Source organism: Salvia hispanica, chromosome 6 (assembly GCF_029641045.1).
Source record: "Salvia hispanica isolate PSC_SH4W2 chromosome 6, Shi_PSC_v1, whole genome shotgun sequence".
Classification (NCBI taxonomy): Eukaryota; Viridiplantae; Streptophyta; class Magnoliopsida; order Lamiales; family Lamiaceae; genus Salvia; species Salvia hispanica.
The window spans coordinates 1,942,659-1,969,542 of record NC_142697.1 but is presented as its reverse complement, the minus strand read 5'-3'; the positions used below and the strand labels follow the sequence as shown (position 1 = coordinate 1,969,542).

General features: G+C 36.2%; 1 protein-coding gene and 2 long non-coding RNA genes across 4 annotated transcripts; 2 read left to right on the top strand and 1 right to left on the bottom strand.

Moving 5' to 3' along the window:
• Positions 1–940: 940 nt before the first annotated feature.
• Positions 941–26,492, top strand: LOC148923012 (uncharacterized). The gene is made up of 2 exons (XR_016132734.1): positions 941–1,016; positions 25,491–26,492. It is a non-coding gene; the product is annotated as an uncharacterized LOC148923012 (long non-coding RNA).
• LOC148923013 (uncharacterized) lies at positions 17,578–18,519 on the top strand. Its single transcript, XR_016132733.1, has 2 exons — positions 17,578–17,802; positions 18,312–18,519. It is a non-coding gene; the product is annotated as an uncharacterized LOC148923013 (long non-coding RNA).
• On the bottom strand, positions 20,247–21,571 carry LOC125206072 (putative inactive nicotinamidase At3g16190). Of its 2 annotated transcripts, XM_048105357.2 has the most exons (6): positions 21,387–21,571; positions 21,155–21,268; positions 20,925–21,042; positions 20,815–20,838; positions 20,595–20,711; positions 20,247–20,512 (listed from the first exon to the last, which is right to left on the bottom strand). In XM_048105357.2, the coding sequence occupies exons 1-6, from the start codon at positions 21,432–21,434 to the stop codon at positions 20,439–20,441; spliced, it is 495 nt and encodes a 164-aa protein (XP_047961314.2). In that variant the 5' UTR covers positions 21,435–21,571; the 3' UTR covers positions 20,247–20,438. The 2 variants fall into 2 exon arrangements, with proteins under 2 accessions (XP_047961314.2, XP_047961313.2); XM_048105356.2 differs by having other exon boundaries at positions 20,808–21,042; positions 21,387–21,569.
• Positions 26,493–26,884: the final 392 nt, after the last annotated feature.

Sequence of the window (26,884 nt, the reverse complement as noted above, 5' to 3'; positions counted from 1 at the left end):
GGAAATGACTCAATTACTATGGAACGTACCAAAACGACAAAATGACTCTATTACTATGACAAAATGACTCCATCTCCCTCTAGAGTCCAAGAAATTAAAGAATTAACCCCAAGCAGTGGATATTTTCATTTCTTTACCAAATGAAAGTGGCATAAATGGAATCGTGATATATAATTTGGTTTCGGTTTGTTATCTTTTCTATACAATTGGCTTTCTATATCTATGTTACACTGTCTCAACAAATTAAGAAACATGCAGAATCAAAGCTATTAATTATTAAGTTAAAATGGTTATATCTTAATTTTACGTGGTGGTGCATGGTTACTCGTGACAGTTTAGTACACATTTGTTATTAAACTATACTTGTAAAAAAAATACTAAGTACTACTCCCCAACCTTAATAAAGACGTTGTATTTTCTGCAATTGCATTGGAAAAATAATAATAAGTACTTAAAGTAGAAAAAGTGTAAATAATAGAGAATAATGTAAATAGGTTTTATATATATTATATTTTTTATTAATTTACTTTTTATACAGTTTTAACTATTTATAATTTACTTTTTAAAACGAGGGCAGAAAATAAAACTCTTTATAATAATAATTATGTAGTAGTTCTTTTGTCCCATTATTGCTAGGAAATTTCGTTTAAGTATGTGATTAAAGAAAATGATGGTTAGTGAATTTAATAGAATAGAGAATAAGAATTAAAAATAAAATAAAATTGATAAATGTATTTTTTTATTAAAAAAACTAACTTAACCATAATAAATTTAATCATAAAGAAATAGTATAACTCAACTACACGGGGAAATAATACCATTTCTTTAGAACTTTTAAATGAATCAATAACTAATGGACATTCGCTCTCATATACTAGTACTAATAAACTTCATAGTAAAAATAAGCAATTGTAAGTCCATATTTCTTATTTTGACAATTTCCGCATCTCCGGTTTTCATATTCTCTCTACGGAGTCGTGCCCTACTTATTTAAATAGTTAGGGGTTGAAAAATAGGTTCATATACATATGTGACTTTTTTTTTTCAAAAAATGACCGATCCCGTCTTCGTGAAACAGTCATATCTTCTTCCTTCGGACTCTGATTGAGGCGTGCGACGTATCCACGCGAAGCTCTTTCGAAGATAAATGCAATGGTAGCCTTGTAGATGCGTTTGAAATTAATCTTGATAGGTTGATTACTGTTTAGATTCAGATATTTTTTTCTTTCTCCGCTCTCTTTTAGAGCTCGGTCTTTCGTCCTACAATATATGAAATGAGTCCGTTTTTCACCTAAGAAAATGTGTAAAAATAATGCAATAAAGGACTACAATTTGATTTACATACAAGTGTAATTTTGAACTTGCAAGCAGTTGTGATGCAATGAAATATGTTTCGTGGTGTAATGAATCAAGTGCAATATACATAATACTCTATGTGTAGTGCATATAATGCCGAAAAATATGCTTATTTTTCAATCCTATATGAATATTAATAAATTGTCATTCGGACTAGTTTATCCATTGATCCCTCAATGCTATATCCGCGTGTATATGACACTCATGAAAAACCTATATCTATATCATTCTTCTTCTTTTTTTATCTAATGGACCACATTAGTCTTAGTTTTGATTTAAATTTTGGATTCATTTTAACCAAGGACGAAGGCACTTGTTGCTAAGACAAAATAATTTAAATGGAAAAAGAATAAAAGTAGAAAATTTTAATAAAATAAATAAGTGAAAGAAAAGGTTCAAAACTTTTTAAGTCATAATTTTTGTCAATAAGATGAAAGGACTTATTCAACTTGGGACCTTTCGAAAAGAATAAGAATCAATGAACTTGAGACAGAGCTTAGTATTTCCTTTATTGGTACAGATAAGTTACTGCTAAATGAAAAACTCATATTCGACAGTGAATTAATGTAACACAAATATAATACTTCTTCCGTTCTCTCATAGTTGAGGCAAAACTTTTCCGCACAGAGTTTAAGAAAAATGATGTTGAGTGTGTTAAATAAATAGATAAAAAAGTAAGAGGGAGAAAAAAGGTAGAGAGAGTAAAGTAGAAAGTGAATAAAGTAGAGAGAATAAACTAAGATAGAGTAAAGTAAGAAAAAGAAAAAAGTTACTCCTCTGTCCCTCTGTAGTAGATTTATTTCTTTCCGACATGAGATTTAAAAAAAAATTAAATGAGTAAAGTAAAAGGAAAATAAAGTAGTAAGGAAAAAAGTAGAGAGATGAAAAGAGAGTAGAGTAAGAGAGAGTAAAGTACTTTTTGCCAAAAAAAAAAATGACCTAACTACAATGAGACAATTCAAAAAGGAATATGACTCAACTACAGAGGGTTGGAGGGAGTACTATATAGGTAAATGACTCAACTATGAGGAAACTTCCCAAAATGGAAAAATGACTCAACTATGAGGAACGGAGGGAGTAGTTATATAGGTACTCCTACTATATTTATCTCATAAAACTAGTATTCTTTTTCTATCTTAATCTTTATCAATTTCATATTAAAAATTATATTATCCACAAAGTCCTTATATTTATTGTTGAATATTTTGTGGGCCATTGTGTATTGGACTGTTACATTAATTAAATTGGCCTTGGCCTGATTAAATTAATTGAATGGCCCAATTATTTAGTAAGTGGCCCAATTGTATTGCTGGCCCGTTACTGACACGCTCGGATTTTGCACTGTTTTAAGGCCATTATTTGGTTCGTTTTTTTATGTCAAAATCACTCTGCATGTCCATTATTTGCATATTTTATCTATTTTGGTATTTTGACGTGTTTTGTGAGAAATATGCATAATTGAGCCGAAAAAGGGAGCCAAAACGCAAAGTTTGGAAATCTGGAGTCAAACGGTGACCGGCGACCGCCGGCGCCTAGCGGTCAGAGCAGTGCAGCGGTCCGCCTCGAAAAATTACACTTGGAAGAGAGTCTCGCCCGACGACCTCCGGAAGTCATGCGGCGGTCCGCCGCCGAAGGAACAGAGACTCTGGACTCCAACGCGGCGACCGCCGGCCAAGGTGCGGCGGCCCGCCGGAGAAAGGCGGCGAATTCGAATTGCCCTAGATCTGCTCCAAGATTTACCATATTTTGAAGATCTTTTCCTTCTACAACAAGGATTGACTTTCCCCTATAAATAAGTCCTCAAGCTTCATCAAATTAGAGAGTTTCTACTTGCAAAATAATTCACAGAGATCAAAAGCTAGAGTACTTCAATTGTGAAAGGAGTTGGAGAAGGATTTTAAGAACATCAAGAACGACAAGGAATCAACCTACGAGTTTTATTTGCTTTAGGTTTATGTTCAAATGGTTTTCCCTTCAATCTATGTGTTTAGCTTATTCCATTATGTGTAACTAAACTCATAGGATTCTAGGGATGTGTTAGTAACGACTTTGGTTATACAATTCCTTTTTCTATTTAATATCCGTTTTGTTTTTATTTTGTTTCTTCCCTAAGTTAATCTTGATGCTTCATGATTGAGTGACACAATCGTGCATGATTTAATATAACTTGTTTCATAACTGTGAGAGAGTTCTAGCGAGTTAGGTTCACTTAGTAGACGCTACAGTTAGCTTCCCTTAAAACGACACTGTTAATTGAGAGTGAGGACTTTTCAAGGGTCTTAGGAGCTTTTTGGAGTTACGTGTTAGGATTGACAACCTTAATCTTGTAATCAACGTTTGTAATGTGATAAGGCTAATTTCATGCATTGGTTATGTAGTGAAAAACATCACATTTCTGCTGGATCTAACAAGTTTTGTTAAGCCAGGTGTGTGTGTAGCGCTAGATCCAGGAGATGCTGGAGGAGGATATCTAGCGAGGAGCAGGAACGGAATCACGAGGAAAAGCTAGAGGAAGGAAGCCAAAAGCTGAGGGCAATCAAGTCAATCAATACCTCGCTGGGCCCCACCTCGAAGCTTATAAATAAAGGAGTGCGCAACAAGAATGGCAGATCCGTCACACTCCACACACAGTCACGCTCTTAGCTCACACACACTAGGGAAATGGGGAATTGGGGGAGGTTTTCGTTTTCGTGAATTACGTATCAGTGCACCACCGTCCCTTGAGGGCGAAGAAACAATTGTTCTCTTAATTTCTGTTTACTACTCTGTTCCGTCTCGAACTTCACTTTTGGAAGTCGAGCTTGCTGTTTTTGTTGCTGAATCAGTTTATCCGTTCTATTTACATTTGATTTGCTTTGATGAAGTTAGATTTCGTGTTGATTATTATGATGCTTGCTATTTTGGTTTGTTTATTTGAGATGTTCTCTTGAATTTGTTGCTGAATATTTTAGGAGATTCGAGAATCGTGGTATTGAAGTTGTGTTCGGTTGGATTTTTGTTCGGATGCTTGGATCCGGAGTGGATTTAGCATCCGAAGTGTGGATCTGAACAGGGGAGGTGAAATTTGTGCATGAGATTATGGGGATTTTGTTCTGCTTGGTTTGCTTCGTCTAGTAGTGTGATTTCCGTCGTTGTTTCGTTTACCGTTAAAATTATGTTTCCAATCTACATCTGAGTTTGTTTTTCTCGATCTCTGCATTTATTTATGTTCGTTGAAGAAGATGAAGTCATTTTCAGTTGATGCTTTAGTTAGTTAGGCTGCAGATTCGATTCTGTCCGTACTTACCTTTTTCAGAGTTTGGTCCCCACTTGTTTTAATCTCCTTGGTCTAGAGATGTTCGTAGAAGTCCCAGATCTAGTAGTTGATTTGATTTAGTTCTTATACATAATTCATTTTTTGCCTAGATCTAGCAGTTAGCATAGCATACTTTATTTCCAAATTCACTTAGTTAAATTCCTCAACCCAAAATATGCGTGGCAGCAGCCAACCCAAAAATAGTTTCCAATTCTCTACGCATGTATTTTACGAGTCCATCTCTGTGGGATCGATCCCTACTTCCCTGTGCTAGTTTAGTATCTGTGGTTGAGGGTTTTGAAGGTTTGCTTGCGTACCAACGACCAGACTTCCAGTCTTGTGAGTCTCTAGACCTTGTGATCTAGTTGATTTACTGGATCTAGGAAGTGTGTAATTAGAAATTGATAGGATACAGCAAGCAAGAAAATCAACTCTTCAAATGGCGCCGTTGCCGGGGATGGATGGCGTAGTTTGTTTATGTGTTTAGAGATTTGGTGTAAATAGTTTTAATCTTTTGAATTTCGCTTTTGGCAGTTTATGAGCAAGGGCTCAAGGTCAGGAATCTGGAGCAACCCATCTTGGTCAAGGAACGTGCAGTTGAAGTGGCAAGTTAAGGAATCAACATCCGCCATAACTACCAGATCGGGGTTGTCAACTGTAGATCCATTTCCGTTTGAATCAGGGAGTGAAGAAGAGTGGAATTCATCGGGGAAAGAGGATTCACGGTCGTCGTCAGAAACTGAGCATTCGGAAAGGGAGGAAGAGGAGTCTGTAATGGCAAACTTAGTGGACCTAGACCCAGAGATTGGTTCGCTAACTGCACATCTCGACGGAGAGCCAGCTCATGCCATAGTGTCAAATCAACGTCAGCGGTCTATTGAGATCAAGACGAATGTGCTGGGCGTTTTACCTACATTCTCTGGACGGAGGAATGAGTGTCCTTATGAGTTTTTGAACGAGTTTAGTAAGCTATGTAGCATCCAGAAAAGGCCTAACGAAACTACCGAGGAGGACTATCGCCTGCGAGCGATTCCATTTGCATTGAAAGGAGAGGCAAACACTTGGTTGCTGAGGCTTCCACCTGACTCGATCACCACATGGAGGGATTTCAAATTGGAGTTCCTGGACTATTTCTTTCCGTCCAATAAGACAAACGCTTTGAAAAAAGAAATTCAAGAGTGTAAGCAGGACTACGATGAATCTTTAAGCCAATATTGGTCTCGGTTTAAAGGCCTGCTTGACGCTTGCCCAAATCACAGGATGACGGAGGCTGAAACATTTTATCTATTCTACGAAGGGGCAAATCCTGAGTCCAAGGACTTAATGAATTCCTCGAGCGGGGGGAATTTCACCAAGAATAAGGCAAGCGAGGCACGCGAGATTCTGGGAAGATTAATCGACGCGAAGAAGGCGTATGACTGCCCGCGTGCTATCATGAGGAGAAGCTCCGCGAACACAGTTAAGGAACGAGAAGGAGAAGAGGTTAGAGACAGAATAGATCGACTGGAGAAGGCACTGCTAAATGCCATTGAAAAGAAAAATACCCCTGGGTCGACTGATAAGGAAAAAAACCCAGGTCAAGAGGAACATCAGCTTCAATTTTACAATAATCCCTCACTCGATGGAGATTTCCAAGCTCAAGTGAATGCAATGGGGAATTGGAATCAAAGTAATCAAAATACCAACTGGAACCAGTGGAAGATTAAGGAGGCACCATGGAGGGACAATCCTTGTTTCAGATGGGCTGAAGGGAACCAACAACCACAGTCACAACACCCAGGTCCAGCGGAGAACCAGCAGACATGGCCCAGCCGGAATCAGGAAGGACCACAGCATAATTCTAACTGGGCAGGGAAGCAGCAAGAGGGGCTGAACAACTGGAATTTCCGTAACCAAGGGGATCAGCATAACTGGAACAACAGGAACCAGAGCAACCAAGGGAATTCTTATGTGCCACCGCATCAGAGGAACAATTCAGGAAACAATCAAAATTTCCAACAGAGTCACCCAGGTCCAGCAACCCAGTACAACAATAATCAAGGAGGTCAGGGAAATTTTCGCCAGAACCAGGTGGTTGGAACCAATCAAAATCAAGGATTTAATCCCAGTTCAATTCAAGGTTTCCGACCACAGCGGAATCTTGATGACATGGTGCATGACCTGGTAAATTTCCAACAACACATGCAGAATAACATGCAGGCTAATAATGACGTGGTGCACAAAATTCAAGATGCCCAGCAGGAGCAGAAGTCTGCCATGGACATGTTGGCAAAGCAGATGTCCCAGTTGGCCACGTCGCTGAACGAAATGCGGGGAAATGAAGGGAAATTGCCTGCCACTGTCAAACCACCAGACCGAGCAAATATTAGTCAAATTACCTTGAGATCGGGGAAAGGCTATGAAGGACCGAAGCAAGTGATAAACGAGGAGACACCCTCACAGATGAACGGAGAAAAGGGGAATCAGAAGTCTCGAGGAGATGATCCTGGACTCAGAGAAATTCCTATACAGGATGACCTCCAGGAGGGAGATTTAAGGGGATCGATGCCTCGACTAAGTGACCCATTTTTCCTTGATCCAGAACCTGAGTTGGAACTTAAAGAGGGAAGCAGGGAGACAGGTGCAGCCCCAGCAGGGAGTTCCACGAATGCAGTAAAGCGACCCAAACCATTCCCATATCGAGGAGAAGCCAAGAAAAAGAAAGATGATACTGAGGACCTTGTGGAAATATTTAGTAAGCTGGAGATTAACCTACCCTTTTTGCAGGCTCTGAAAATACCCACCTTCAGCAAGTTCATCAAGGAATTCATAGCAGGAAAAACCAAACCTGATGGGAAGATTGTTATAGGAGAAAATGTATCCGCCGTGATACAAAAGAGGAGGATGCCGTCAAAGTGTACAGATCCAGGTATGTTCACTCTTCCTATTTCTATAGGTGATATTAAAATTGAGCATGCCATGTGTGATCTAGGTGCTTCGATAAATGTCCTACCGCTGTCAATATATAAAAAATTGGTGGGAGTCAGTTTGGTCGATACTAAAGTAGTGATTCAGTTGGCCGATAGAACATGCATATCGCCTGAGGGAGTATTGGAAAATGTCATAGTCAGAGTGCATGATTTCCTATACCCAGCTGATTTTCATGTGATAAAAATGAGGGGTAATGAATCTGCTGAGTCTAGTGGGGTGTTACTGGGGAGACCCTTCCTTCGCACCGCGAAGACTGTTATTGATGTGTTTGATGGAACCATATGCCTGGACTATCATGGGGAGAAATACACCTTCAACATTGAAGAAGCTATGAAAAAACCGCTTGATGTTGAAAACTTGCATGTTGTAGATGTAATTAACCCCCTAGTCCAAGAATATCTTGAGACTGAACTAATGCAGGAACAGTTTGACAATTCGGAGCTGAGCCAGACTGTAGAAAAGGAGGTGACAGGATGGTGTGAAACTTTTTTCACACAGGACTTGACAGATGATCAGATCAATGAAGCGATCATGGCATTCTGCCACCAGCCACTATCATTCCAATCAGCCAGATCTGTTCAGGAGAAGAGCCCAGACGAGGGAGCGAATCTAGAGGAAATGGCGCCAAGAAGTAAGGCGGAGAACCCTTTACCTCAGGAAGCCATCACACCGAAGAAGGAGTTGAAAACTTTGCCTGAAAATTTAAAGTATGCATACCTGGAGGAAGGAGAAACTTGTCCAGTGATAATTAACAGCCGCTTGACTGAAGACCAAGAGAGTGCGCTGCTGGAAGTAATAAGGAGGAACAAGAAGGCCATAGGGTGGACACTTTCTGACCTAGTTGGAATTAGCCCTGATCTTTGCATGCACCACATCAGACTAGAGGAAGGGGCAAAGGCTCGGCGTGATCCACAAAGGAAACTGAATCCAAACATGAGGGAGGAAGTGCTCAAGGAAGTTCTGAAACTACTGTCCCTTGGAATCATATACTCTATTCCAGATAGCGAGTGGGTCAGTCCGGTTCACATGGTACCGAAGAAATCTGGAATACAAGTGGTGAAGAATGACAAGAACGAGTTGGTGCCTACTCGACTGGTCACTGGATGGAGGATGTGCATCGACTATAGGAAACTAAATGAAGCCACCAAAAAGGATCATTTTCCTTTACCATTCATTGACCAGATGCTAGAGAGGCTGGCTGGCAAACAGTATTTCTGTTTCCTCGACGGATATAGCGGTTATTTCCAGATTTTCGTGAACCCAGAGGACCAGGAAAAGACCACATTTACATGCCCTTTTGGAACTTATGCCTACCGAAGGATGCCATTTGGTCTATGTAATGCACCAGGGACATTCCAACGTTGTATGATGAGTATTTTTTCGGATCTACTAGAGGTATGCATCGAGATATTCATGGATGATTTCACTGTATATGGAGGCTCATTTGATACTTGTTTAGCCAGCCTTGACCTAGTGCTGCAAAGATGTCAAGAGAAACATCTAGTCCTGAATTTTGAAAAATGTCACTTCATGGTAACTGAGGGGATTGTTTTAGGTCATGTGGTCTCTGAAAGAGGAATACAAGTGGACAAGGCAAAGGTGGAAGTGATTGCAAAGCTACCTTACCCTACAAATCAAAAGGAAGTTAGAGGATTCCTCGGTCACGCAGGGTTTTATCGAAGGTTTATCAAGGACTTTGCAAAAATTGCGCAACCACTCACTCATTTGCTGCACAACGATGTGGAGTTCGAGTTTGATGAGGGATGCAAGAGGGCATTTCAATTGCTCAAGGAGAGACTAGTGTCCGCACCAATTATCAGGGCACCGGACTGGAATCACCCTTTTGAGATAATGTGCGACGCGAGCGATTTCGCTGTGGGAGCCGTCCTAGGGCAGAAGATAGATGGGAAAAACTACGTAATTTTCTATGCGTCCAAGACACTAAATCAAGCTCAGAAGAATTACGATACTACGGAGAAGGAAATGTTGGCTGTCGTCTACTCGTTCGAAAAATTCCGCCCTTATCTTCTTGGGTCAAAGGTTATTGTTTTCACTGATCATGCAGCAATAAAGTACTTGCTAGCTAAGAAAGAATCAAAGCCAAGGCTAATTCGATGGGTCCTACTTCTACAGGAGTTTGATTGGGAAGTAAGAGACAAAAGAGGAACAGAGAATCGAGTGGCTGACCACTTGAGTAGAATTCATCAAGGAGATACGGACGAGGCTATTCCCGATGTTTTTCCCGAAGAGCATTTGTACTATATGGACGAACCACCTAGACCGATAAGCTGGGAATCTGTCTTAGTTTTAACCGGTCCAGGAGAATCTGATCGAGGAAAGCGCGTACGTAACGCAGAACCATGGTACGCAGACCTGGCAAATTACTTGGTCACGGGAGAGGTGCCAAGTTCAGAGGAAGCCTCCCGGGCCCAGAAGATGAAGCTTAAAAGCGAAGCCAAATATTACTTCTGGGATGATCTTTATCTTTGGAAGATGTGTGCAGATCAGATAATTCGACGTTGCATTCCTGAATGGGAACAAAGAGATGTACTCCATCATTGTCACTCCTTGGCGTGTGGAGGGCATTTCGGACCAAGGAGAACCGCAAGGAAAGTTCTAGACAGTGGATTCTACTGGCCTACATTGAACAAGGATGCCTTTGAATACTGTCAATGCTGCGAAAGGTGTCAACAGACAGGGGGAATCTCGAGACGAGATGAGATGCCCCAAGTGCCCATAGTGATCTGCGAAATTTTCGATGTTTGGGGGATGGATTTTATGGGCCCATTTCCGTCGTCGTACGGAAATGCTTACATATTGGTCGCTGTAGACTACGTTTCCAAATGGATAGAGGCGAAGGCTACGCCCACTTGTGAGTCTAAAGAGGTGGCCAAGTTTCTGAAGTCAAACATTTTCAGCAGATATGGAGTTCCTAGAGCGATTATCTCAGATCAAGGAACACACTTCTGCAACCGCACTATAGAAGCGCTCATGAGGAAATACGGCGTGCATCATAGATTGTCTACACCATATCACCCCCAATCGAATGGGCAAGCTGAAGTCTCTAATAGGGAGATAAAGAGTATTTTGGAAAAATCAGTTAACACCACAAGGAAGGATTGGAGTAAACGCCTTGACGATGCTTTGTGGGCGTATAGAACTGCTTACAAGACACCAATCGGGATGTCACCTTATAGGTTGGTGTTTGGGAAAATGTGTCACTTACCCGTGGAAGTGGAGCACAAGGCATACTGGGCCATTAAGGAAATGAATATGAAGTCTGTGGCATGTGAAGAAGAAAGGAAGCTGCAATTACAGGAGCTGGAGGAACTACGGCTAGAGGCATTCGATTCAGCAATGTGGTACAAGGAAAGAACGAAGCTCTGGCACGACAAGAACCTCCGGGTCAAGGAACTTCAGGTGGGGCAGAAAGTACTTCTATTTCAGTCCAGACTCAAGCTAATGCCAGGGAAGTTGAAGTCAAAGTGGGTAGGTCCATATACCATCGTTGGCCTCCGCGCACACGGAGCAGTGGAAATCCAGGGAAGTGCTCCTAACTCGGTCCCTTTTCTTGTTAATGGCCATAGATTGAAAGTCTATAGGGATAATTCTGAGCTATGCGTAGTGGAGGAAATACCACTACGTGCGCTCTCAGTTATCACTTAGCCAGACAAAGGAATATTCTCGATGAACTCCTGGGTCAAGGGAAATGTTATGTTTTTACACACTGATCCAGGGGATTCGAGAATATTCAAAGGTAATTGTACATAGTTTAATTGCTTTAGAAGACAAAGAAAATCCAAACAAAATAAAAATTCAAAAATTTCCAAAAATATTTTCGAAGACCCAAACTCAAAGGGGGTTTATGTCTCGTACTTTAACCTTGACCCAGGAGTCTGGGGTCTTCATATTTTTTTAGGTCGCGGTCAAGGGAATCAATTAGAGGAAGAGAGCATGAAGGAGCAGTTGAGGAGGGAAGTTATAATTTGAAATTCAAAATGCCGACAATTATGGAGGAGTACGGTCGCTGATGTCATGCCTGCAACCGTCTCTCTCTTCTGTGTAAAAGATGCGAACCGACCTTCTCTCTCCACATAATAATTTCACAACTTGCTCCTCCCTCTCTCTACTGTCATTCTCTCTCTAAGCTTACAAACCCTAACCAAATCGGCCGAAGTGGCGAGGCACAGAAGATCATCCACAGCAGTCCCTCGATCAAGCCATTCCAGCAGTTGACCACCCCGACTATTCCCGAGAAAGTTCCAAATCCACCGAGGACGAAAATGCTAATGAGGAAACCAGGACTCGATCAAGCTGCAGAAGGAAAGGAAGAGCTGGAGCAACCAGCGAAGAAGAAAGTGAAAACAAACCGCCCCAGTGTTCCACCACCGTCTGGCTCTCGCGGGAGCCAGCCCCAGAAATGAGCAATTTCCCCAGACCAAGTAAATTTTAGTTTTTGTGTTTCTTTTTCTGTGTTTTATTTCCATGCGTTGCTGTGTTTTATGCTATCTTCTCCCACTTAGCCCAATGCTTGGTCTAAGTGTGAGAAGTTCTATGTTTTCTGTTGGTTTATTCTTCTCCCACTTAGCCCGTTGCTCGGTCTAAGTGTGAGAAGTGAAATTGTTGTTTAATTCTGCATTGAATTCTCTGTTTTCCCCCCTTCACGACGATGGCTTGAGGACAAGCTTGAGTGAAGTGGGAGGGGGAGAGGAATCAATGCAGTGTTATTATGCTTTGAGGAGTCGTAGGTCTAGGGGTGTGTCGCATGAACTAGTGGATATAATACGGCAGATTCCCTTAGGGAGAGCAATTGAAAATAGGAGGTATTCCAACTTAGAAGCCTGATTCTTTAGTAAGCCGAACCAATCTGAATGAAGCGAGAACGATAGTAAATGCCTTTACTTGCCTAGTTGTGAAGCCCTACTCTAGAGGTGAGTTATAAGCCTGTGATAACACTTAGAGCTAACACATGTCAAAAGTCTGCCACTGAATGCTGAAGGAAAAGAGAAAAGAAAAAAATAATAAAAAAAAGGGAAAGGAGAAAATATATAATCGCAAAAATTTGGAGGTATAAGCTGGACGAAGTCCAGAGGAGGAAATAAAAAAAAAAAAAAAAAAAAAAAAAAAAAAAGGGAAAAAATCAAGGAGGTATAAGCTGGACGAAGTCCAGGAAATCAAGGAGGTATAAGCTGGACGAAGTCCAGAAAAAGAAAAAAAAAAAAAAAAAAAAAGGGGGGGATAGTGACGGAGGATAGAAGGAGGAAATTCTCATAACCCGAGGCTTCAGTGGTTTGGCAATAACTTAAGAGAGAATCGGTCCTAACATCCCTGGTAAGGAATGAGCGATCGAGTGAATCTAACAATTGGGGAAGTAACAGGCTATCTTGACGAGCTGACAGGTTGGCTAGGTAGAGGGGAGAAAAAGGCCTATTTGGAGGAGTGCAGCCTGTTGGATTGACCTTAATCTTGTGGGGACGGTTGTCTAAAAGTTGAAACCAGTTCATGCATATGTGTTTATATGTTTTCATCCTATGTGATTATGTACTCTTTGTTTTAGTGTCTAGCTTTGCCTCAGTTGTGTCTAGGTGTAGGAGTTTTGTCTAGAGTCTGTAGAGTCGGTCAAGGGGATAACCATGCTTGAAATTCGCCTTATTCTTCTTTTCTTCTTGTCTTTATACTTGAGGACAAGTATGGTTTAAGTGTGAGCAGTTTGATAAGGCTAATTTCATGCATTGGTTATGTAGTGAAAAACATCACATTTCTGCTGGATCTAACAAGTTTTGTTAAGCCAGGTGTGTGTGTAGCGCTAGATCCAGGAGATGCTGGAGGAGGATATCTAGCGAGGAGCAGGAACGGAATCACGAGGAAAAGCTAGAGGAAGGAAGCCAAAAGCTGAGGGCAATCAAGTCAATCAATACCTCGCTGGGCCCCACCTCGAAGCTTATAAATAAAGGAGTGCGCAACAAGAATGGCAGATCCGTCACACTCCACACACAGTCACGCTCTTAGCTCACACACACTAGGGAAATGGGGAATTGGGGGAGGTTTTCGTTTTCGTGAATTACGTATCAGTGCACCACCGTCCCTTGAGGGCGAAGAAACAATTGTTCTCTTAATTTCTGTTTACTACTCTGTTCCGTCTCGAACTTCACTTTTGGAAGTCGAGCTTGCTGTTTTTGTTGCTGAATCAGTTTATCCGTTCTATTTACATTTGATTTGCTTTGATGAAGTTAGATTTCGTGTTGATTATTATGATGCTTGCTATTTTGGTTTGTTTATTTGAGATGTTCTCTTGAATTTGTTGCTGAATATTTTAGGAGATTCGAGAATCGTGGTATTGAAGTTGTGTTCGGTTGGATTTTTGTTCGGATGCTTGGATCCGGAGTGGATTTAGCATCCGAAGTGTGGATCTGAACAGGGGAGGTGAAATTTGTGCATGAGATTATGGGGATTTTGTTCTGCTTGGTTTGCTTCGTCTAGTAGTGTGATTTCCGTCGTTGTTTCGTTTACCGTTAAAATTATGTTTCCAATCTACATCTGAGTTTGTTTTTCTCGATCTCTGCATTTATTTATGTTCGTTGAAGAAGATGAAGTCATTTTCAGTTGATGCTTTAGTTAGTTAGGCTGCAGATTCGATTCTGTCCGTACTTACCTTTTTCAGAGTTTGGTCCCCACTTGTTTTAATCTCCTTGGTCTAGAGATGTTCGTAGAAGTCCCAGATCTAGTAGTTGATTTGATTTAGTTCTTATACATAATTCATTTTTTGCCTAGATCTAGCAGTTAGCATAGCATACTTTATTTCCAAATTCACTTAGTTAAATTCCTCAACCCAAAATATGCGTGGCAGCAGCCAACCCAAAAATAGTTTCCAATTCTCTATGCATGTACTATACGAGTCCATCCTTGTGGGATCGATCCCTACTTCCCTGTGCTAGTTTAGTATCTGTGGTTGAGGGTTTTGAAGGTTTGCTTGCGTACCAACGACCAGACTTCCAGTCTTGTGAGTCTCTAGACCTTGTGATCTAGTTGATTTACTGGATCTAGGAAGTGTGTAATTAGAAATTGATAGGATACAGCAAGCAGAAAATCAACTCTTCATAATGCATGAGCATAAGCTAGGCGACTCGTCCTATCAAAGTTATAACTGTGCTAGAGTATTGTAGTTTGGAATTTGTATAACCATAACTGTGAACGCACATCCCTGGAATTCCCTTATCTCTATCGTTTATCTCCGTGTTTTAATTGCATCTAGTTGTTATTTGCTTTTAATTGTTTTCTGTTTTCAAAAGTTTCCAAAATTCTCTTGATCTTCCAGATACTAATTGAGTCTTAGTAGAAGATAGACACTTTGTGTCTGTCTTCCCCGTGTTCGATATCCGGTACTGACCTTTGGCTATACTGTTTCTATTCTATATACTTGCAGGTATTAATAGTGCTAAAAAATAGTGCATCAAGTTTTTGGCGTCGTTGTATTGCTGGCCCGTTACTTACTTGCTTACCCCGATGGCCGCCACGTGTGCAGCTCCACGCGGATCCTAAGTCTCATCCGTTGGATCTAGAGTGTGTTTGTTAAGTGAGAAGGTTGACCTCTCACTTCTCTCATTCTGTTCATTCGCTCTAGACTCTCTCTCTCTCTCTCTTCGAACTTGCTCCGACTTCTCTCTAGCTTTCCGGTGACTCTAGCTAGAGTTTTCCTTCAAGATTGTGTTTCCACCGATGATTCTCAGTTCCTAAGAGATCTATCGGTTTAGTTTGAGTGTTAGGCAACTTCTTCGGTTTCCTTCTCAAACCCTAGAGTTCGGTCTTCTTTCTGTGACTGATCTCCTGAGCTTGGAGGTGGTGTGGTGAGGGATCTTTGTTTGTGACTGTGTTCAGAGAGACTTGTGTTGATCCGCGTGTTGAGGAGGCCTACTGTGGTGGTAACCGGTGAAACCTAGGGTTTTTGGGGTCCTTGTTCAGTAATACTCCCTTGTGACGGTTGGTTGAAGCTTTGGGGAGGTTCTTGGCCCGGTGTAGTCGCCTGTTGCGACCTGAGCCATATTCCAGTGCTTCTATTCTTGTCTTGTGCGATTTCTTTGTGTGTTTAGATCATGCGGGATCATTTCTTGTGTTACTAACGTTTCTACCTAAGTGTGTAGGGTTATTGAAGAAGATGAAGACTCAAGTTCTGTGTGATACTTGAACTTAGTCTAGGGTTCTTCAATTGTAATCTCTTGTATCAGATTAGTGTGTAATCTTAGTATCACGCTTGTATTGGCTTGTACCTCTGAGATTAGCCATCTCTGACCCAATCAATAAAAAGAGGTCCCGGTAATTAGTGAATCCTAAATGATCTGATCCCATGAGCGAGAAAAATTGTTACTTAAAAAGACTTTTAAAAAAATATTTATTTTATAAAATAATAGAATATTATACGTAGTATATAAATTATTCGTAAGCCTTAAACTAACCCTATAGCACATCTATAAAAATCCAAACCCATGGCCCATTTGATTTTCAACTTAGCCAAGAAACCATGATTCACTGCAGATCTAACCAAACTAACTTTGAGTCTTGACCAATAAATCTGTAAATGTATTATCCAAATTTAAGAGCATCCGCATCGCATCTCGATGCGGCTCGATCTTGTCTCGGCATCGAGACAGCCTCCCATCTCGTCGCCAGCTCGTTCGGGAAAGCAAGCTAGCGAGCTCCCGTTCGTCCGTGACGCCCATTCGCCAGCCCGCGAGTCGGCGTCTTTTATATCCGCTGAAAATGTCTTTTTTTGTTTTTTTTTTTTTAATTCCGTAGAATATCAAAAGTTTTTAAAAAAATCACAAAAATTACTATCCGTTTATAGCCATTTTTTTTCAAATTTTTAATTTTTTTTTCTATTTTTTTTAATCCCCCAATCACTTCTATAAATTTTAATTATGTATTTTTCGTATTTTCGGATGCTGTAATTTTTGGTAGACACACATGATGGTTACTATAGAACTCCTTCTTCTGCTTCTTTGCCTCCATTTTTTTATGATTTGAATTTTGAGATTTTGAATTTAAATGTGCAATTTTTAATTTCTAGTATTTTAAATTATGTCTTTTTTATTTTTTTAAAGATTTTAATTGTGTGTTTTTTATTTTTTTAGGATTTTAAATTATAATTTTCTTTTATTTAATAAAGTGTGTTTTTATTAATTGAATTTGTTGGAATTAAAAATAAAAAATGAAATTGAATGAATAGTTAAGGGATGGGATGGTTAAGAGATGGAGGATGCAGGTGTTGTCTCTTAGTTAAGAGATGAGGTGAAAAGTACAATGGGACCTATGAATAGTGAAGGGATGAAACGGTTAAGAGACAGGGATGCGGATGGCCTTAGTCTTAGTTGATGATTTGCAAAGGCTTAAGAATATGTTTGATAAGTTAGTAATGTCTAGATATAGATACTTATATGACTGTTTCCAAGTATTTGGTATCATAATTAACCTATTAATTAATGAATCACATCCTATATTTTGTATCCTCTAAATTTCCTCAAATATCCTAACAAATTAATCACAAATCTCATCATTACATAAGATTCCTTTAACCACTTAAAATAAACATAACAATCAATGGTCTTGGTTAATCCACTCATTTTATACTAAGAGGGTGAGACATCAGGGTGATAATAAATTATTTTAATTTGCAGTTTGACTTTCTTTGAACCTACCTTTTCATTCAATGCAAAATTAATTCTAATAACAAATTTACTAATAATAAATTGATTATCCCAACTATAGTTAAGTAGTTGTTATTAAATTCACTCCTATCCATCCCAGTCAAGACAAGTTAATCATAACTTTTTAACATAAATGCATCTTATTTTTACCTCTATACAAATGAAGAAAATAAGCCTATGCAAATCATCTATCCAACACTAAATATTTACAAAAAGAATATCACAACTTATTCAATATGTATCAAAGCAAAGCTACAATTGTGTTGCTTGTATTGATGTTAGTATTTGCAGGGCAAGCAAGTGCAACAACTAGCTTCAAGAAATGCTTTGCCAAATGTGTTCTTGGTTGTGTTTTTTCACTAGACAAACCTGTTTGTGTTGCAAAATGTTTAGCCGAATGTGTCCTTAATAAAGAGTATGATTCTTCAAGCCAGGCCTGCAATTATGGTTGTGCAATGGATCAATGTGCCAAATTTGGCGATGGTATGTACCACTTAATTAATAGCATCTTGTACATACATATGTTCTTGCTACTGTCCATGCCTTAACTGTACTCATTTTTCTTACTGTCTCGTAAAAAATTTCAAAACAAATCACAAAGTTTGGTATGTCTCATGATATAAAAATCAGTCAGAAAAATCATAGGGTATGGAATTTTTCGCATTCATCGCACATGGAATTTTATTATTGAACTAGTGTGTGGTGTTAATTGTAGAAAAATCATACGTTGATGTCTCCACCATTGAGCTACAAGATGTAGTTTATTCTTAAATAAAAATAGTATGAGTTGTTTTGATCAAACATATCAATGACAAATAAACATGTTTTTTCAATTAAATTTTAAAAATTCAGGATGGGCCAGAATTTGACCAAATTGTATTATTTTTCCGGCGATTTACCTATTATATAGTATTATCCTTATATTTATGCTCTTATTTAGTAATGAATTGAAGGTATATTATGCTAATTCAATTGATCTCATTATATTTCAGATGTGGCGAAGGTTGATGAATGTGTGACCAATTGTGAGATTGTAAAATGTGGCGACGCTGCTCCTCCATCTTCGTCTACACTCCCAAGAAATTAAAGAAAATTAGATAAATGAAAAGAATTAAAGAGCTATCAACAGTTTAGTTTAGTTATGATATCTTTGATAATTTTTATTAATTCCCATTTATAATAATATTTGGATTGATAACTTGATCTCACATAGTTTTATATTATGCATGGGTTTTATAAATTTCATAAGGAAATAATTGTTAATTTATTTTTATATAGATGCAAAATTTAATCATGTTTATGAATAATTTATATCCGTAGGGAGAAAAGATGTTATTGTTAAAAAAAATTTGCAAGAAATATTTAGGTGATCTGTAAAATATTGATATGATTAAGTAGTCTACTATTTCTTTGAGCTTCATAACGATAAAATGAAGTGATGAATGTAGAATAAATTATTCATAAGCCTCAAATAGACCCAAATGCGATCTAACCCAACTATTAATTAATCTTGATTATTAAATAATGAATTAGGGATAGAAATAATGATCGATCCAGTCATACTAAATCTTTCAATAAATATTTGAACAAGACTTTAAAATTATAGCCATATTTAATCACACTTATTTCGAGAGTTAAAGATGGAGTATATATTAACAAATAAATACAGAAAGTTATCAATCAAACGAAATAATATTCTGCAATTTTGGTGGGCCAAATTTGATGATGGCATGCTCTTATTATAAAGAAATAATATTCTGCAATTTTGGTTGTGAAAAGTGACCGTAGTGCCAAATTTGGTGATGGTATGCTCTAATTATTTAAATTTGTTTTTACTTAGTTTGGTTCCTAAAGTAAATTCATTTTTATCATACGAAAAAATAGTCTATTTCTGTTTTTATGTAGTGCAAATTACCAAAAAACATTATGAAGTTTGAACTATCTTGTACTTTCAAAGTCAACCGAAAAAACTATAAAAGTTGAATATATATTTTTTCGCAATAATCACACATGAAAATATTTTGGTTAAATTGTATTTCACATGTTCGATAAAAAAAAAGGCAGTTTTGAAACGCAAGAGTTTAATGCTCAATTGTCAAAGTAAGATAGAAAGGAGAAAAAATAGTTGGGTCCTCATTATTATAAAGAGAAAAGTTTTCTAATTTATAATTGTGAGCTAATTTTAATGGACATGCAAAAATGACAAAAATAGTTTAGTTTTATGGGACTAATGGAATATTTGATATGGCTGGTGAGAGATATACATAGACATCACCGCCAGTAAATTAGAAGATGTCATTATGTATAGTCATTTGATTGAAAAACATCGCGTCTAGGCAATCTATTTTTTCGGTCGTGAAATAATTGCAGACAGTGAGAAATTTTGTGTTTTTCCCTAATTTTTAAAATGCCTGGATGAAACATAATTTGATTAAATTTTATAATTTTTCGTAGCAATTTGCCAATGCACATACTGTAACGATGTTACCCTAAATAATTGTAATTTTGTTTTGAGATGAAAATAAATTATGCTAATTCAGTTAATCTTATATTAATATTTTGCGGATGTGACGAGAGTTGGTGGGTGTGTTAGTGTGTGAGTCTTATGCTACTTAAAACTGTGGCGCTACTCTTCCAATCTCATGAAATTAACGGAAAATTGAAAGTATTATAGATCTATAAGTCTATAACATTTTGTTTTGTTTTATTTTATTTGCCATCAAAATTTTAATTGTGATATCTTATGTTTCTTCTATTATACTTCTTCCGTTCCCTAATAGCTGAGGCAAAAATTTTCGTCACGGAGTTTAAGAAAATGATGTTGAATGTGTTAAATAAATAGATAAAAATGTAAGAGGGAGAAAAAGGTAGATAGAGTAAAGTAGAAGGTGAATAAAGCAGAGAGAATATAGTAAGAGCGAGTAAAGTAAGAAAAAGAAAAAAGTTACTATATAGGTAAATGACTCAACTACGAGGGAACTCCCAAAATGAAAAAATTACTCAATTATGAGGGAACGGAGGGAGTACCAAAATTTTAACTATTAAAAGCACATTTCTGATTGATCGATCCTCTTATTTAGTTTTATGAGGTTTCTTAGCAGCTAGATAATGTACTACTACTAGTTATTGGTATGACACCATTCTTCGAGTGTTGGCGTTGCCACTCCGATGTTCTTCATGTCGACAACATTGGCTGAAACATGACATACAACCATTATTTTATCATCAATTTCAAGAATTCATATGTAAATTATAGAAATTAACAAAAATTGCACCATTGTGAATTTCAGCCGTGGCAGCAGCAGTTGCATCAACAATGACAGTAACCTCATCATAGTCCAACGAGACCGCATCAAACACAGTCTGTCTTATGCAATTTGGAGTTTGAACCCCTAACAATTAATTAAATAGGATTATAGTACTAATTTAATTACTTATGCAAATTTAATCTCCCTAACAATAACAACATGAATTTAAATTTAAATTACCACATACTACTATCTTGTAGATTCCAGCTCCCTGTAGATATGAGTGAAGGTTCGTGTTAAGGAACGCGCTAAATCGTGTTTTTATCAGTTTATAGTCGTGGGGTTTGATCTCGAGACCTTCTACTAGTTCTGCGCCAGGGCTACCCTTTACGAGTAGTTTTGTTTTATCTGAAGCATAGAAATGCCTGCGGAATGATTCCACGTCTCTCCCAAGAGAATCGTGCTCACGAACAACCTTAGATCATTAATTAAGGCAAAATACTATTTATTTTAATAGATCCTTACAGTACTATTCTCTTGCCAAGAACATAGAGTATGATACTTAAGCATAGAAACAAAAATGGCACCCAAATAATCGGAATATCTCGGTTTCGAGCTACTTCAATGGCGTTGATAACATTTGGCACAATAGCTTCACCACCTTTCACAGCGGCCGGACTGTACGGCAAGATCAAATCTTTCTACAAAGATGTCAATTTAGAGAGAGAAATAAAGGAGCTAAGTTTATACTACTAATTAATTAATAGAATATACATAGATAAGTATGGAAATATAACTAATTTGAAATGGATATATGACCTGCATATCAATCACAAGAAGTACAGTGTGCTTCCACTCCTCTGCCATATCTACAATTGAAGAAATTATAACTTGTTTAGTTAGTTTCTTTAATAGAGAAGGGAAGATGCTAGATTTAGAAATTAAATGACAAATATGGATTGCACTATTCAGTTTGAAAAAGTAGATTTTCTATATATGTATATTTTGTTTTATTTTATATCAGTATATATTAATAAGGATAACCGGTTCGATATGGTACATGGAAATGTAGTGGTACTAATTAGATAAATGGATATGGTAATTGGATAAGAAAGATACACCACACAATTAAAAAACATATGGAAATTGTCCAATCATTGTATGCATGAAAAAATTGGGGGGCTTCTCACCAAATGCGTGCGTATTTTGTTACAGAATACATTTACTGTCACCTAAATCTAAGGAGAGTTTCCAAAATCATAAAATTTCAGCTGAAATTTGGTATTTTTCTTAAAAGTTTGGTCGTTGATATCATAAACTTACATCATTTATCAAATTTTCTACAATTTCAATTTTTCCTTAAATTTTATTCGACGTAACACGTCTGATAATGTAGGTGGATAAACAGATCAAGGACGTAGCTTTTAGTGGATTTAAACATCGTTATTTTGTGCGTTATTTGAGTTTAAAATATTTTCCCAAATTTTGGGGGAATTCCAAATCGTGGGAAATTCTTTATATCATACTCCTAAGTTTATGACTTTTGTGACAAAATTTAAACTTAAAAAAAATATCAAATTTCAGTTAAAATTTATAATTTTAAAGGATAATAATAACCCTTTTATAAATGATGGGTTAATAATTGACGCCGCAAGACCATGGGTGTATATGGAAAAAACTTATCATAATTATCATACAAAAATTAAGATGATTGTGGCAATTAACGGTTGTGTAGGCAATGTAGATAATTAAGCATGTTATCATAGAAAAAATGGAATCAAACCGAACGAAAAGGTTGCATGATAAAGTGATTTAGATACATAATATCTCTAAGATATAATACCCTTATCCTTATGGCATTTTGATATAAATATATTTTTTATAATGACTACTTTACCCAATATCATACTAAATGGATACAAATCTAATTAAGGAATATTAAATCAAATTAAATATCTTTATCTAAATGCATATTTATTGATTTGATTAGAGATAAGCTACAATCATACCCAAAACTTTTTATATGTTTACATGTCATTTTTTTCATGTTAATTTTATACTATATTATTTATTTAAAAATCATGAATTCTGATTATAAATTAGTTATTATAATGCATACTAAATTATTATTTAATAATAAAATAATTTGATAACTTCATATATTATTATTTTTTCAAATAAATTTTATCTAACCAGTTGATAATTCAATTATTAGTTATTTTCTTTTTTTTATGTTATACTTTCATAGCCGGTTAATTTTATTATTTTTTTTGTTAAATTTCTTATTCAAATTTGAATTGTATGATTAAATAATATTTCCTCCGTCCACGAAAATTTGTCCCAGTTTTCCATTTCCGTCTGTCCCCCAAAATTTGTCCAATTTCACTTTTATCATTTTTGGCAGTGGACCCCATATTCCACTAACTCATTCCTACTCACATTTTATTATAAAACTAATATATAAAAGTAGGATCCACAATCCACTAACCTTTTCAACTCATTTTCCATTACATTTCTTAAAACTCGTGCCCAGTCAAACCGGGACGAATTTTCGTGGACGGAGGGAGTAGTAGTTATTATGATGAATCATTTATTTGCGTTACCTTTTGTATTTTTGTATTAATTTTCTTAACTTTTATCACATGTAATATTCTTTTTATATTTTGATTGACAAGTACTAGTTAGACTTCGACTCAATAAAATTATGCTTAGAAAATTAACATTATAATGTTTCAAAAATAAAAAATTATTGTATTTTTTAATACGAAAATAATTGGATGAATCAACTTTTCTCATTTTAGATTATTTAATATATCGTACATCAACTAATTATATTAAGAATTAAGAAAATTAAGAATAGTAAGCTCCATTAATAATATCCTTTTTTAGTTAGTAATTTTAATATAAGAAAATGAGAATATTTTAAATATATAGCTTTAAAATGTTAAATATAGGAGTATTAGTTATGAACATGTGATTTTTTTTGTTGAGTTGTAATTCCAGAAATAATAGTAAAAATGAAATGTAAAGAATTAACATAAAATTTTAAAATCAAAATTACGTAATCAATTAGTATTAAAATCAAAACTGCATCTCAAATAATTTTAAAATCAAAATTGCATACTCCAAAATTTTTTACTACATGATATAGTAAAATTTCAATATTTAATAAAGAAAAGTAAATACTTATGGTCAATACTAGCATTAACAATGATGTAAAAAAATAATAATTTAAAGTTATTTATATTTTTAAATATAATTTAATTTTTTTTATACAGTAAATTTAGTTAAGAACTCTATATTTTACAAATAATCAAATTAACCTTATCAAGATCTTAATTAATACTACTTCCATATATAAATGCAGGGGCAACAAAGTAATATACTCCCTCCGTTCCCTCATAGTTGAGGCGAAACTTTTTGGCATGGAGTTTAAGAAATGAATGTTGAGTGTGTTAAATAAATAGATAAAAAAGTAAGAAAGAGAAAAAGGTAGAGAGAATAAAGTAAAAAGTGAATAAAGTAAGAGAGAATAAAGTAAGAAAGAGAAAAAAGTTACTATAAATGGAAATGACTCAACTATAAGGGAACTTCCCAAAATGGAAAAATGACTCAACTATGAAGGAACAGAGGGGTATAAAATTTAAATTTAATTTAAAATTAAATGTAAAATAAAATTACTACTTAACCTCATTATGTCTCCAAGACATTTTTCTTTAAATAATTAATGTCATGAAACTGAATTACCTTCCACTTTTGTAAAAGAATTAATGTGCAATTCATTATTCATTTTAACCCTAAGTAGTGGATATTTTAATTACTTTATCGAATGAAAGTGGCAGACAGAGAATAAGTAGTGGATATTTTAATTACTTTACCATATGAAAGTGGCAGACAAAGAATTAACCTTATGTAGTGGATATTTTCATTTCTTTACCAAATGAAAGTGGCAGACATAGAATCGTGATATATAATTTGGTTTCGGTTTGTTATCTTTTGGTACAATTGGCTTTCAATATCTATGCCATTCAGCTTAGGAAAGAAGGATATAAATCCGAAAGATGCATGTTACATGACTGTCTCAACAAATTAAGAAACATGCAGAATTGAAGCTATTGATTATTAAGTTAAAATGGTTATATCTTAATTTTACGTGGTGGTGCATAGTTACTCGTTACAGTTTCGCACACATTTTTTATACAACTATACTTGTAAAAAAAATACTAAGTACTACTCCTTCGTTCCACCTTAATAGAGACATTGTATTTTCTGCAATTGTATTGGAAAAATAATACAGTAAGTAATTAAAGTAGAGAAAGTATGAAATAATAGAGAATAATGTATAGAAGTCTTATATATATTATACTTTCTAAAATTTACTTTCTTTCTGCGTTAACTATTTATAATTATTTTTTTAAAATGAGTGCAGAAAATTAAACGCCTCATACTAATAATTATAGTTCTTATGTCCCGTTGCTAGGAAATTTCATTTACGTATGTGATTAAAGAAAATGATGTTTAGTGAATTTAATAAAAAGAGAATAAGAATTGAAAATAAAATAAAATTGATAAATGCATAATTTTTATTAAAAAAATAACTTAACCATAATAAATCTAATCATAAAGAATCAACTACACAACAGGGAATAATACCATTTCTTAAAGAACTTTTAAATGAATCAATAACTAAAGGACATTCGCTCTCATATAGTACGAGTAAACTTCAAAGTAAAAATAAGCAATTGTAAGCCCATATTTCTTATTTGGACAATTTCCGCATCTCCGGATTTCATATTCTTTCCATGGAGTCGTGCCCTACCTATTTAAATAGTTAGGGGTTGAAAAATAGATCTAGACACATTTTGCGACGTGACTTTATTTTTTGTTCAAAAAATGACCGATCTGCTTGTTTTTTCTTACTAGTGACCTGCCCAAATCACTCGGTCGGGAGTTTCTCACTATAATGCGGCGTCTTCGTGAAACAGTCATATCTTCTTCTATCGGACTCCTATTGAGACGTGCGAGGTACCCACGTGAAACTTTTTCGATTTCGAAGATGAATACAATGGTGGCCTTGTAGATGTGTTTGAAATTAATCTTGATAGGTTGATTACTGTTTAGATTCAGATCTTTTTTTCTTTCTCCGCTCTCTCTTAGAGCTCGGTCTTTCGTCTACAATATATAAAATGAGTCCGTTTTTCACCTAAGAAAGTGTGTTAAAATAATGCAATAAAGGACTGCAGTTTGGTTTACATCAAAGTGTATTTTTGAACTTGCAAGCAATTGTGATATAATGAAATATGTTTCTGGGTGCAATGAATCAAGTGCAATCTATATACATAATGCTCTATGTGCAGTGTATATAATGCCATAAAATATGCTTATTTTTCATCCATTGATCCCTCAATGCTCTATCCGCGTGTATATGATGCTCATGAAAAACCGTATCTCTATCATTCATTTTTTTTTTATCTAATGGACCACATTAGTCTTAGTTTTGATTTAAATTTTGGATTCATTTTAACCAATGACGGAGGCACTGGTGGCTAAGTCATCGCCCGCTCCAGCGGGGGCTTGGCCAATGCCGGAACTAGAACCCTCCCTCTTTATAGCCGGCCCCGTCCGATATCTGCCCTGGCGCCTTGGATGGCCTTAAATTTGAAGTATGAGTACTCACTTGGTCCTTGGGCCTTTGTAGTTCTTGGTTTGTGTGGTAATGGAAGGAAATAAAATGAGTTCTAATTGAAAGTTGGAAGCCCAGATTTACAATTACAGCTCCACTTTCTTAAACAAACAGATCATTGACGCGAGCGCTCTGGAATGTATTTTGATTTTTGATTTTTGATTTTTTTTATTTTAAATTATTAACATGAGATTGTAAAATTACTTTTTAATGTTTATGTCGACCGCATAAAAAGCTTATTAACTTTTGAAATTACAAAATTATTTTTATTTACCTATGAAACACATTACAACTTTGAGATTACAAAATATAGTGTAAAAGAATTTATACTCCCGCCCCATAACATAAGTCATATTTAGTTATGGCATGGATTTTAAGAAATATAAAGAAAAGTGAGTTGAATATGTTATTGGAATATGAATCTCACTTATATATAGATGTGTGTTTTTATAATAAAATATGAGTAGAATAAATTGGTGGAATGTGGGATTTACTTACTATTTATGGTAAAAGTGAAATAGGACTCTTATTGTGGAACAGACCGAAATGGCAAAACAAAGCTCTTATTGTGAAATTGAGGGAGTGAAATTTAATAATGGCATGAACTCGCCATAAATACTTCATTAATGTAGTA

What these genes read in the sequence shown, in the direction of transcription:
- LOC125206072 (XM_048105356.2), bottom strand. Translation starts at nt 21,434, where the DNA reads ATGGCAGAGGAGTGGAAGCACACTGTACTTCTTGTGATTGATATGCAG. An exon ending in TTCTTGTGATTGATATGCAG is followed by an intron (nt 21,269 to 21,386) that starts GTCATATATCCA and finishes ACATCTTTGTAG; the next exon opens with AAAGATTTGATCTTGCCGTA. An exon ending in GAGATATTCCGATTATTTGG is followed by an intron (nt 21,043 to 21,154) that starts GTGCCATTTTTG and finishes TAATGATCTAAG; the next exon opens with GTTGTTCGTGAGCACGATTC.